The following is an 11,668-nucleotide window of genomic DNA, read 5'->3' as shown; positions in this document are numbered from 1 at the left end:
CATTAATCAACATTTCTGTAAATGTGCCAGTGTTAGCCAGCAGGCTAATTTTCAACTGTAGTCCATTGGCAAGATGTTATACTAGGCACATAATGGCGATTATCATTTCAAATAAAATATTTGTTAAATAAATCATTTTATTTTCTGTGGTCTTTATAACTAATAGTATTTACAGCATATTTACAACATTTATTCTGAGCAGGGAGATCCTGGTGATGCTGCTGGACCTGGATGGGCTGCCACAATAAAGACCCTGGTGTATTCTGTCAGCAGGACATCATCTGGGGTGGTCTGCAGAGTGTGTTGCAGGTGTGGATGCATCTCTCCACTGTCCACCGCATCGTCCATCCATCAGTGGGTTTGCAGGGCTGGTTCAATCGACGGCTGCCATTTCACTAAGATGTTTTAGTAAGAGGCAAGAATAATAAGCTGTGCACACAAAATACTAATTCACAATCTTATTTGGACAAAATAAATCTCTACAAAATATTTCAACAGGCAAAATTGTTAGGCTATGAATAGGAATTTACCGATCTTTTACTTGCCTGTTAAAAATATTGGTGGTCAGGGGGCACCTCCTCCAGGGCAGACACCTCTGCAGACAGCTGGTCATGCCAGGGAGCACCACTGACTGTCTCCAAACCGTTCTCTCCCACATCCTCCTCAGGCTCATCCTCTGGGGCCACAATGTCACCAGCCCCAAGGCAGATGTTGTGGAGGATGGCAGATGCTGTAATGACCTGAAATGGTTAAAAATATATTTCAGTCTAAAAAAAAATGTTATGCTTTTTGTTGAATCACTCTGTTGATTTATTCATTAGTATAATTTAAATAAATACTCACGTGAGGTACAAAGGTGTGGTGCACCTCCAGCGCTTGCAGGAAGATGGCCCGGAACCTGGTCTTCATCATCCCAAAAGCACGCGCTATAATGGATCATGCCCTGGAGTGATGGCTGTTGAAGCACACCTTGTATTGGCCTCTTGTAGGGAGTGATGAGGGGGAGTGGGTGTTGGAGGCACGGGTACCCTCCGTCTGCAAGGATGAAATGCCCTGGAGGAGGGTAGAGTGAACTCCTGTACAGTGGGCTGTAGCGGAGTACTCTGGAGTCGTGGACCGACCCAGGCCGGCCCACGTAGGTGTCAATGAAACAGCCCTGATGGTCACAGACAGCCTGCAGGATGATGGATGGAAACAGTTTCCTGTTTCTGTAGCACTGACCATCGGGGCCTCTCGGTGGCTTGATGCGGACATGGCAGCCGTCGATTGCTCCAGCTGCTTTAAAAAAGGCTCTGTGTCTTGCCAGCCTTGCAAACCCACGGGATATCGGTTGTAACTCATCCTGGGTCTTCGGTAGGTGGATGACTTTGTGGCGAATGGCCACCACCTCCTCAGTGACTCTGTGGACGATGCGGTGGACAGTGGATCGAGGCATTGCAAACACTCTGGAGACCACCCTGCATGATGCCCCGCTTGCCAGCCAGAAGAGAAACACCAGGGTGTCAATCGTGGCACCCCATCCGTGTCTCCGTTCCTGGTTTAGGAGGCCCAGTCGCACTCCCAGGGCCTCCCTGCTCAACCGGAAATCCGGCCGTGTGTCCTGCTGGCTAAAAAACCTGTCCAGCACAGGCACAATCAGATTTATCCTGCAGTACAGGGGCCTTGGCTGGTTTAGGGATACAAGGAGAAGAACAACTGTTATGAAGTGTAGAGAGCTTAGTTAGATAAGGCTTGTATATCTTTCTATTCAACTTGCTTTAGCTGATCAATGACAAAAACACTGTCAATATTTTAATATTAAAGTAAGGTTAGGGTTTCTTTAAATATGAAATTATGTTGTTAAAGTGAAATGGCAGTAGGAATAAACTACATTAACTGTGGTTAACATCACTGTTAGCTTTAGGAAGCCTATAGTGCCTAAATACATATAAAATGTAACGTTTCTTAGTTACTTTCCCCCGTATTTACCTGGCCAGGGTCCTCTCTCAGCCTCAGATACATCATGCGGCGGTGCCGGCAGTGAAGTATCTCTAGTTCCTCTATTAAGAGGTAAAATATTAAAATTAATCTCCATGCCGGTGGACCGCAGCCGTGAAGGTTGCTAGGCGATGATGACGCAATAGACAGTCCTCCGTAGACCAGACCGTCTCATTTAACAACGGTCGGTTTGGCCTTCGTAGGCCGCGAAGGCCACGCCCTTCGAAGGATGCGGTCCCTGAATTGAGACACAGCTGTTGTAAACGTTGGCTAACACAGCTAGAGTTATAGCTATAATGCTAACGTGACACCCAATGTGAAAGCTACTGAGCAAACACCAGTTTTTATGTAAAATTGAGTTGAAATATGGTGATTTGACGTTGTGTGGTTGTGTAACTTATACCATCTGCTAGGTTACGCAGTCTGAAGCAGCTTTGATTTGGATCACACTACCTTGTTTCTTACAACCCGCTCTTCTCTGCTTCTGACTGGCTAGTAGTCCTTACCTGGGAACTGCGCATGTGCAACTCCCATCAAAGATTTTGTACAAGTAAGATGCATCACTCTGTAGCTCAAGAGTGGAGCGTACAACACATAGGGTGAAAAGAGGAGCTGCAGCAATGTGCAGAATGAGAAGAATATGGTGTTTTTTGAAAATTAAACCATGTAAACCTGTTCTGGTACAACCCCTAATTAAGATTTTTGAAAATGGAGGAAGAGGAGATAGCAGTCTATAGTTGTCCATGTAGTGCTTATCTCCCTTTGTAAATATTTAAACTACTTTTGCTGATTTTATATTATTAGGGAAAGTATCTCTTTGAAATGAGTACATGTATGGGTCAGAGGTCTTACCATGTCAATGGTAATTCACAGTTGATAGTTTGTTTGCATCAGTTTCATTTTCCCCACAAAGGAACATAGAACTGATATTACTATTAATCAGTCATCAGGTACACCAATTTTGCTGGCCAAGGTAGTGCCAACTTGTAATGGATATCAATTTATTCAAATGAAACTTATACTTATACTATTGGACGCCCTTTTTCCTTCAGAACTGCCTTAATCCTTCGTGGCATACTTTCAACAAGGTGTTGGAAACATTTATCAGAGACTTCGGTCCTTATTGACATGATAGCATCACGCAGTGCTGCAGATTTGTCGGCTGCACATCCATGGTGTGAATCTCCCATTCCACCACATCCCAAAAAAAACAGTGTGAGATGATTTGAGCTTTGTGACATGGTGCATTATCCTGCTGGAAGTAGCCATCAGAAGATGGTGCTCACAAAGGGATGGACATGGTCAGTAACAATACTCAGGTAGGCTGTCGTGTTTACAATGTTCAATTGGGCCCAAAATGTGGCAAGAAAATATTATTATTAAAATATTATTACAACACCACCAGCCTGAACCGTTTTTTTTTTACGCGAAATCCTGACCCTACTATCTGAATGCAGCTGAAATCGAGACTCATCAGACGAGGCCAACGTATATTTCCAATCTTCTATTGTCCAGTTTTGGTGAGCCTGTGCAAATTGTAGCCTCAGTTTCCTGTTCTTAGCTGACAGGAGTGGCAGCCGGTGTGGTCTTCTGCTGCTATAGCCCATCTGCTTCAAGGTTCGACGTGTTGTGCGTTCAGAGATGGTATTCCGCGTATCTTGGTTGTAACGAGTGGTTATTTGAGTTACTGTTGCCTTTCTGTCATCTGGAGCCAGTCTGCCCATTCTCCTCTGACCTCTGACATCAACAAGGCGTCACACAACTGCCTCTCAATGGATATTTTCTCTTTTTCGGACCATTCTCTGTAAACCCTAGAGATGGTTATGTGTGTCTGTCATGTTATGAAGGAAACAAGTGATCGGCTATATTCTGATTCTTCCCAAACATGAAACGACCAAAACAGAATAAAAAATGTTAGATTGTCAAGGATCCTGGTAGTTTATTTATCCTTATACAACACAAGGCTGTACAACCAAATCAAAGAACAGATCATTACATTAATATTAGAATAGGGTAACATACAATAGAAAAAATAAAAAGTTATACATGCGTATTTAGCAAGTAAGTAGCACATTGATTGTCTTATAGGAGCAGGTGCATCATGGCTTGTTTTGGCAGTGGTTGCACTTAAGTCCCTATTTGATGGATCAGCTGTCAGGACAGTGGTTGATGCTGGGCCTCCCTCATCCAGAGGAAGAAGTTCTACTGTCAGTGCTGCTCAGGTGTGAGTGGCTCATCAGATTCAGATGCACTTCAGCCACACCTCAGTCCCTGATTTGCTCTGTGAAAGACGTGGCTCAGCAGCTGGGATTCCTGTTTGTTCTGTAGGGATGGCTTGTCTGTGTCTGTGGATCACAAAGAAGCCCACTTCTCTTAGATGAGTGCCCAGATTTTGTTAGTGTCTGGACTAAGGCCACTTTCATACAGACTTCAGCTCTGCTCCTCTCATTCATTTGAATGGAGCCAATCTGGCAGTGCAGCTGGGATGCCAGAGCAGAGGGCTCTCAGCAGAGTACTGCAGAACTGTCAGGCAAAAAAGTTTAACCTGGCTCAGTTTTTTGCTGCAAAATGACGTAACATCAACTGGAAAGACGCAGCACGTTTGCTGTTTTTTTAAAGGTGATTGACTCCTTTCACATTGCCAGTAAATAAGTTTGCCTTTTCGTTTTTTTGTTCGACTGTTGTGCTGTGTGTAGCCCATAGACTGTAACATTAGGTGTAGCCGCAGAGCGTTGGTGCTTTAATAGCTCCGCACTGGGAAGGTGACAGGTGTGTTTATGTGCTCTAAAAGACGTCACAGCACGGAAATAAAGTCACACAGCTGACTGATTGTTGGCCTAGCATGCTAATACTACTCCTGGGTTGTTCTCTCTAAATATACATTTTATTGGAAAGGCAAAAGGCCCTTGATCTAAATAACTACACTCCAAAAAAGCCAAACAATATGGTGGCCTCGATGCACCACATTTTTACCAGTACTTTCTCTCCCACCAGCTTCAGTATATCCAACACTGGATAAACAACTCCAGTTCTGCCTGGCTTGATAGTGAACAGACCGTCTGTAAGGATGTCCCCATTCAGCATATTGTATTCATAGATACATCAATCAAGACCGACAGCTGCTTTAAATTTAACACCATAAATACCACTTTCACTGCCTGGTGGAAAGCAAACATACTAAACCTTGAACTATATCCTTCTACTCTCACTCCTATCTGGCATAATTCCATGTTTAAAACTAAAAAGGAACTCTTCAACTTCTCTGTGTGGAAACGGAGAGGAGTAACCAGCCTGGGGCACCTTTCAGCTCTCTCATGACCATTTCAGACACACATCCGGCTTACCCCATCACTGTCACTACCGGTACATACATTCCAAAGAGACCATAAAAAGAAACGTCATTTTCACCCAAATAATGACTGAATACTGCTTCAGTACCAAGGCAAATGGACTTGATTTTACCCCAATCAGACAATACGCAACAATACATTCTCCATGCCATACAACTTAAAAAGTCCTACACAGAGTGCACATCACCACTCACAGACAGCAAAACCTGCAAACATTGTCCCACTGCATTGGAAAGCCAAGTCCATGCATTCTGGCGTTCCACAACAGTTTTGGTCAGAGGTCCTCAACCTCAGCATCCCTCTCTCCCCTCTATCTGGCTTTTAGGCAATCTCTCTTCTCTTACAATACCACATCTTCAGACTTTCATCCTAATTGCATTAAACGTGGCCAAGAAAACCTTATTACTCAACTGGAAAGACTAAATGATCAGGAACCCATTCGCTCAGTCTGTTAATGGACCACACAGAAACGCTAACATCAGCCCTAAAGGACAATCTGATCCATAACACCCGCTGTCCCTTCCTGCACTTCATCCAAAGCTGATTTGTGTCTACACCGCCTCACTCACATTTTCCCAACCCCGATATGACAGCTCCAAATAACAAAAAACCCAAAATATGCTCGCCCAGCACCTTTTTATGTTGACAGTACACTCAGTCAAGTACTGTTGTCATTTGTTGTCCACCTGTGGTAAATAATATAAAAAATAAATAAATAAATTTTTTTTAATAAAAAAGTGTTATCTTCCAAGAAAGATAATAAAATTAGTAACACTGTAAAAAGATGTTGCTTTTAAGATCTGCAGAAAACATGTTGTTGATGCTCCTGCTTCTTTTTCACGCTGAGTGGTCAGTTTCAGAATGCAGTGATCTGTTGTTGGCTGTCAGGCAGAGGTGGACCCCCAGTAAAAAAGTCTCATTCTGACCTCTCCCCCTGCAGGTTGGAGTGGGTGGAGATCATTGAGCCGCGCACACGGGAGCGTATGTATGCCAACCTGCTGACGGGTGAGTGCGTATGGGACCCCCCGCAGGGTGTTTGCATCAAGCGAACCGGTGACAACCAGTGGTGGGAGCTGTTTGATCCCAACACCTCGCGCTTCTACTACTACAACGCCTCCACCCAGCGCACAGTGTGGCACCGGCCCCAGGGCTGCGACATCATCCCTCTGGCCAAGCTACAGACTCTGAAGCAGCACACCGATGGCACCAACCCCCGTCCTGCAGGAGGAGGGAGAGCGTCAGCTGACAACAGCCCAGGACGTAACAGTGGGGTCAGCCGAGAGGGAAGCACCTCCTCCTCCCTCGATCAGGAGCTTTCTGAAAAACAGGGCAACAGAGACGAGGCAGACAGGTAAGACCGCGGGCCACTTGATGAGTCACCTGACAAGGACTCAGAAACAGAAACAGAACATTATTTTAGTAAGGGCATCTCTGCCTGTCTGTTTACAGGTGTTAGAGTACATAAAGCCTGTGAGGCCACTTGAGGCACTTTCAACTTACATGGTGCCTACATAAGGCACTATGTTTTGGCAAGAAAGAAGAAAGCGTGGAATAACAAAGACTGCTCTGTTGTTTTGCTGCATCCACTGCTGAGTCTGGCAGGAGTGCAATGCTAAATCTAGCCCTGAACACTGGCTTCAGGTCAGATAATTAGTTTCAAGTTACACCACAGTCTGAAGTGTTCAGCTGTGTGAAGAGTTGTGTCATGAGTCTTTTCATATTTTGTGAGTCTGAAGTTAAAGGTTTGTTCCTCCATCGCACTGATGCCGTCTCTGCAGCCATGTCACTAGTTTGCAAACATCCACATATCAAAAGCATTTATTAATAGTGTGGAGAAACATGTTTTTCCTTGTGTAAACAGTTGCATCCACTCCATTCTTCTGGTTCCCTGAGTATGGGTAAACCTAGATGCCTTATGTGATGGTTAAATACAAACTGCCTGGAGAGAAGGGATGAGGGGCTGAATAGTCACTAATCATTGCAAGGAATCACTATGTGAAGAAACAACCAGAAGGAGGACGAACAAGGGTGAGAATGAAGGGGAGAAATGGCTTTACATTTGCTCACATGACTGATGATTCTCTCTAATGACATGAAGTGGTAGGTAGACCCCACCTTATAACCCCAGTTTGTTTCCTGTCAAATGTCAGAATTCGACTGTGTCTTCCCATCATGATGTCACTTCCTCTCCATCTCTCTCTGTCTTATGATCCCTTTCCCTCCTTTCTGGTTCTCTAACCGTCCATTCACTTCTATCCTCTCTCGCCTTCAGAGCCTCTCACCTCTCTTTACACTCACTTTGTCTCTCTCTCTCACCCTCAGCATCCTGTCACCCCCTACTCCCTCCCCTCTGTCTAACCAGTCTTGGTTGCTGGTTTGCTGTAATCTGCTGCAGTCTGCAGTGATTGGTGGATATGCCAGGCTGGGGTCACAGTGTCCTGTAAATGTCTTCTTTACTAAGAGGACACACACACACACACACACACACACACACACACACACAGTGTGCTCTAGCCAGCAAATCACTGCTCTTAGAGACAATTACAGACTCTGCCTGTCTGGAGCCCAAGGAGAACAACATGTAGTGACAGATTTGTCAGACCAATACTGCAATTTTATTAATAACAACAATGACCTGCTGACAACCCCGAGATACTGCAGTGTTCATAACACCCCTCAATATGGAAGCGTTGGATGAATTAACTTGGTTTTTGAAATTCATAGTCTAGTGAGTTGTGGAGAGGGTCCATCCAATGGGGAGCATGCATCTGTTCAGTAAGTGGCATTCAATTTGGATATTTCTTGTGAAGTTTTGGCCTGATGCTGTTGCCACAGGAAAGATCAGGATTCACCAGAAACATTAGAAACCTGGTCACTAGGTGAAAAGATATTTGCTCTGGATACCAGAAATTCCTTTCTGATGTTTGTAATCATCAGTTTTTCAATGTTAATTCAACTATATGTTAAGTTTTGAGTAGTGGTATGTGGTTCTACGAGATTACATTATATACATGCTGAGCATTAGTTTCCACTGTGGTTTGTGTGTTTTGAGGTCCTGCCCTGTAGCAGGGCAGACAGGTAGACCACAGGATGATCTCCTCTCTCACCCACGCTGTGTCTTGTGTTAAGCTGACTGGCTTAATACCAGCCTTATTTACTGATTGCTAAAAGCTGTCCATCAGCAGTACTTATCTTTAATATAAATTGATGTACACAACAACATATGGACTTCTACGTACTATTTGGTCAGCGGATCAGTTTTAGATACTGCATGGAGGAAGAAGATACAAACCACAGTCGGCTGTTAGATGAAGAGCTGCAGGTGACAGCAGGGCTGGGCAATAAAACAATAATAATTATCGCAATAGAATTTTCCTCAGTAACAATATAACAAATGTTATAAATATTTGATTTAATTCATTTGAATCAACAACAAATTAGCACTTAATTTTTCTATTAAGATATTTATTTTGTTGAGGAAAAGTGAGTGCAGAAAGATTTCCTAGTCATGTTTTTTGAAAAAGCATTTTATTATAATAGTTTTGAATGTTCTACCTCAGATTTGTGAAGTGATCTACTGTTTCACACGTTCTGACCATAAAGAAAAGTTTAACCACACTATTAACCATCTGGTTTCTTCAACTTTCACTCAGGAGCAAAAATGTAACCTTTAAACTTGAAAGAAATAATGATTTATCGTGATAATTATCAATATCGAATGATATGAACTTTTTTTTATCGTGATAACATTTTGGCCTTATCTGCCTTATCTGTTCATAATTAATATTCAAAGGAGACTCACAAAGAATGATATTCTCTTGTGATATTGGTTCTTCACCAGCATTTAGTTAGAGCGGTTAGCAGCCTATTTACTGTGGAGGCTGAATGTCAGGCTGAAGATGGTCTCTGGAGAGTGAATGCTGTTAAGGAGAGCTGGACTGGCAGTTTGTCATAGACCACACAGCTTCCTCTGTGACAGATGGGAGCTATTGACCTCTACACAGCTCTACCTCCCTGCACAAACCAAGGATCCTATTAAAGGAGAGAGTGAGGGAGGAACAAATGGAAAGAAAGAGGGCAGAGAGAGAGGGAGAGGATGGAGAGGAGGACAGATCAGGATGGAGGACAAAGGTACATAAATGAAAGTGGTTCAATAACTTCTAGTCTGTCTGTCCTCACGTCTGAATCAGAATCATCCATCTGTGCTACATTTAGACAGAAAATTGACTCGGCAATCAGCACAGAAACATTCTGTACAGTGAATACACACTGCGAGAACAACAGAGGACATTTTATAGCGTGCAAAGACCTGCATACACACACACACTACATACAGACACACAAGGCTAAGGTCACCTGATCCTGTACGAATCACTGACAGATTTGTGGTAGGGCTTTTGGACACACACACACACACACCTACATCTCTGTCCCTCTCTGCACACTCACCTGCTTGCCCTTAATCCCAAAAGTCTGTTTGGAAGTCCTCCACGGCTCTGAGATGCTCTTCACTGTCCATATTCAGGACCTCAGGCAGCGTGACTGTTCCCTTGAACACCTTTGTCTGGCACTACTTGGCTGCCAACAAAGTATGTGCCAGTCATGTTGCATTCAACAGCAACAGCATTCACTTTAAGTGCATTTAAATTTTAAGTTAACACTGAATAAAAAATTAAACTGGAAAGAAATAACCCATTTCGTCTTCCCACTGTGAGACACCAGTCTGTCCCTGAGCAAGACACTTAACCCCTCGTTGCTCCAGAGGCGTGCGACCTCTGACATGTATAGCATGTATGTAAGTCGCTTTGGATAAAAGCGTCAACTAAATGAATAATTGTAAATCTTATCAGTCTGATACATCAGTGTGCATAGTGCAAACAGTAATACTATTTCCATGAAGTGCACATAGAGGAGATTCAGCATGTGTGATATTGTGTCAGACAGGAGTAGGTGGGCAGTGTAATAGGAGAGAGTAAACCAATCTCACAACACGCCAAGTTGGATAGAGAGCAACTTACTGTTCAACCCAGTGTTTAACTGGTAACAATGTGCTCATACATTGTAGATCAGACACAGTACAGGAACTCCCTTTTCCAAGTTAAGTTGGTCTGTTTGGGCTTGTGTGTGTCTCCACTTGAAATTAAAAGTCAAATGTTACATTACTGAATACTGCATAGATTTATTTTCTGTAAAAAATGAAAACTGAACACTTTGCAGACAATGCTGGATTCTTTAGGCAAACTGATCATACTTTTATCTGTTTATTCCTACAAAAACATTATAATGCATTTATTTCACCATCATCAAATAATCCCACCACAAAGTGTCTTTAAATGTACACTACTTCATTTAAACGACTATTAAAAGTCCACATTTCATGATATGACAACATGCTTGTTATTTACTATTATTGTAATTATGACTGTCACGTCATTATCTTTTGCTTTGGTATCATTTAGCCTCAATCAAGGGCCACTGGACTTGATTGAAGATCACCCAGTCTAGTCGCTCTAGATTTAACCTGCCTTGGATAACTATGATCCGGATGACTGAATCTTCAGACATTTCAGTTTTTTTAAACCTGAGCCCTTTTTTCTCAAGCAAATCAAGGCAGGAGCAGGGTGGGCACAGAGGCAAACATGCAGTGAAGGTTCAGAATGATGGGTTTTATTTTACAAGTAGGCCTAAAAGGGGTAAAACAAATAAACATTTAAAATGCTATCTGTTTGTCACTGACATTTGCACCATTTGGGTAAAGAAAATACTTCTACACAAGAAGATATGGATATTGTTTATAGGTGTATCTGTTTTAATGATTACAGAAAGGGATGTTCAGAGAAGGCACAGACACAGTGAGGCTGGTTTACTTTTTCTGTGGTGCAGCAGGAGAACAGATCTCGCTCACTGCAGGTATCCCAGACATATGAAAAGCCAATACTATTTTATTCTAAGCATGCTTGGATTCCTCCATTCACTAACATTCCATTGTGATTCCACAATATAATGTCAATAAAACAAAGTTCTGATAATTACATTTACTGATTATGCCTTATTCCACATCAGCAAAACTCAGCTACAGCAGCTAGTGAGTTAACGCAGAGTGAGTGCAGGAGTGCTAATGGTAATGAGGCTGTTGTTGTCAGCCAGCCACTATGAACTGGCAAGGAATGAAAGAAAGACAACTACTAAAGTACACAGGTGAAACCACTAAGACAATCACAGGAAGTAAAATATGACAAGAGACACTAGGGTAGACTAACTACAAACTAAAACAGGAGGCTCACAGAAACATACAAGAAGTGATATCACAAAACATAAAACACAGCAAGAGTGCTACGAAC

The 11,668-nt window shown here is 42.9% G+C and overlaps 2 protein-coding genes across 2 annotated transcripts; one reads left to right on the top strand and one right to left on the bottom strand.

Annotated features, from left to right (window-relative positions):
• Positions 1-551: 551 nt before the first annotated feature.
• Positions 552-1,784, bottom strand: LOC123965242 (putative nuclease HARBI1). Its single transcript, XM_046041815.1, has 2 exons — positions 844-1,784; positions 552-740 (listed from the first exon to the last, which is right to left on the bottom strand). The coding sequence occupies exons 1-2, from the start codon at positions 1,433-1,435 to the stop codon at positions 691-693; spliced, it is 642 nt and encodes a 213-aa protein (XP_045897771.1). The 5' UTR covers positions 1,436-1,784; the 3' UTR covers positions 552-690.
• Positions 1,785-4,119: 2,335 nt separating this feature from the next.
• On the top strand, positions 4,120-9,282 carry LOC123965243. The gene is made up of 4 exons (XM_046041816.1): positions 4,120-4,199; positions 6,268-6,678; positions 7,650-7,767; positions 9,169-9,282. The coding sequence occupies exons 1-4, from the start codon at positions 4,120-4,122 to the stop codon at positions 9,280-9,282; spliced, it is 723 nt and encodes a 240-aa protein (XP_045897772.1).
• Positions 9,283-11,668: the final 2,386 nt, after the last annotated feature.

The sequence above is a fragment of the Micropterus dolomieu genome, unplaced genomic scaffold, assembly GCF_021292245.1.
Source record: "Micropterus dolomieu isolate WLL.071019.BEF.003 ecotype Adirondacks unplaced genomic scaffold, ASM2129224v1 contig_8938, whole genome shotgun sequence".
In the NCBI taxonomy this organism is placed as follows: Eukaryota; Metazoa; Chordata; class Actinopteri; order Centrarchiformes; family Centrarchidae; genus Micropterus; species Micropterus dolomieu.
The sequence above is the reverse complement of the archived record's forward strand: the minus strand, read 5'-3'. Positions and strand labels throughout refer to the sequence as shown.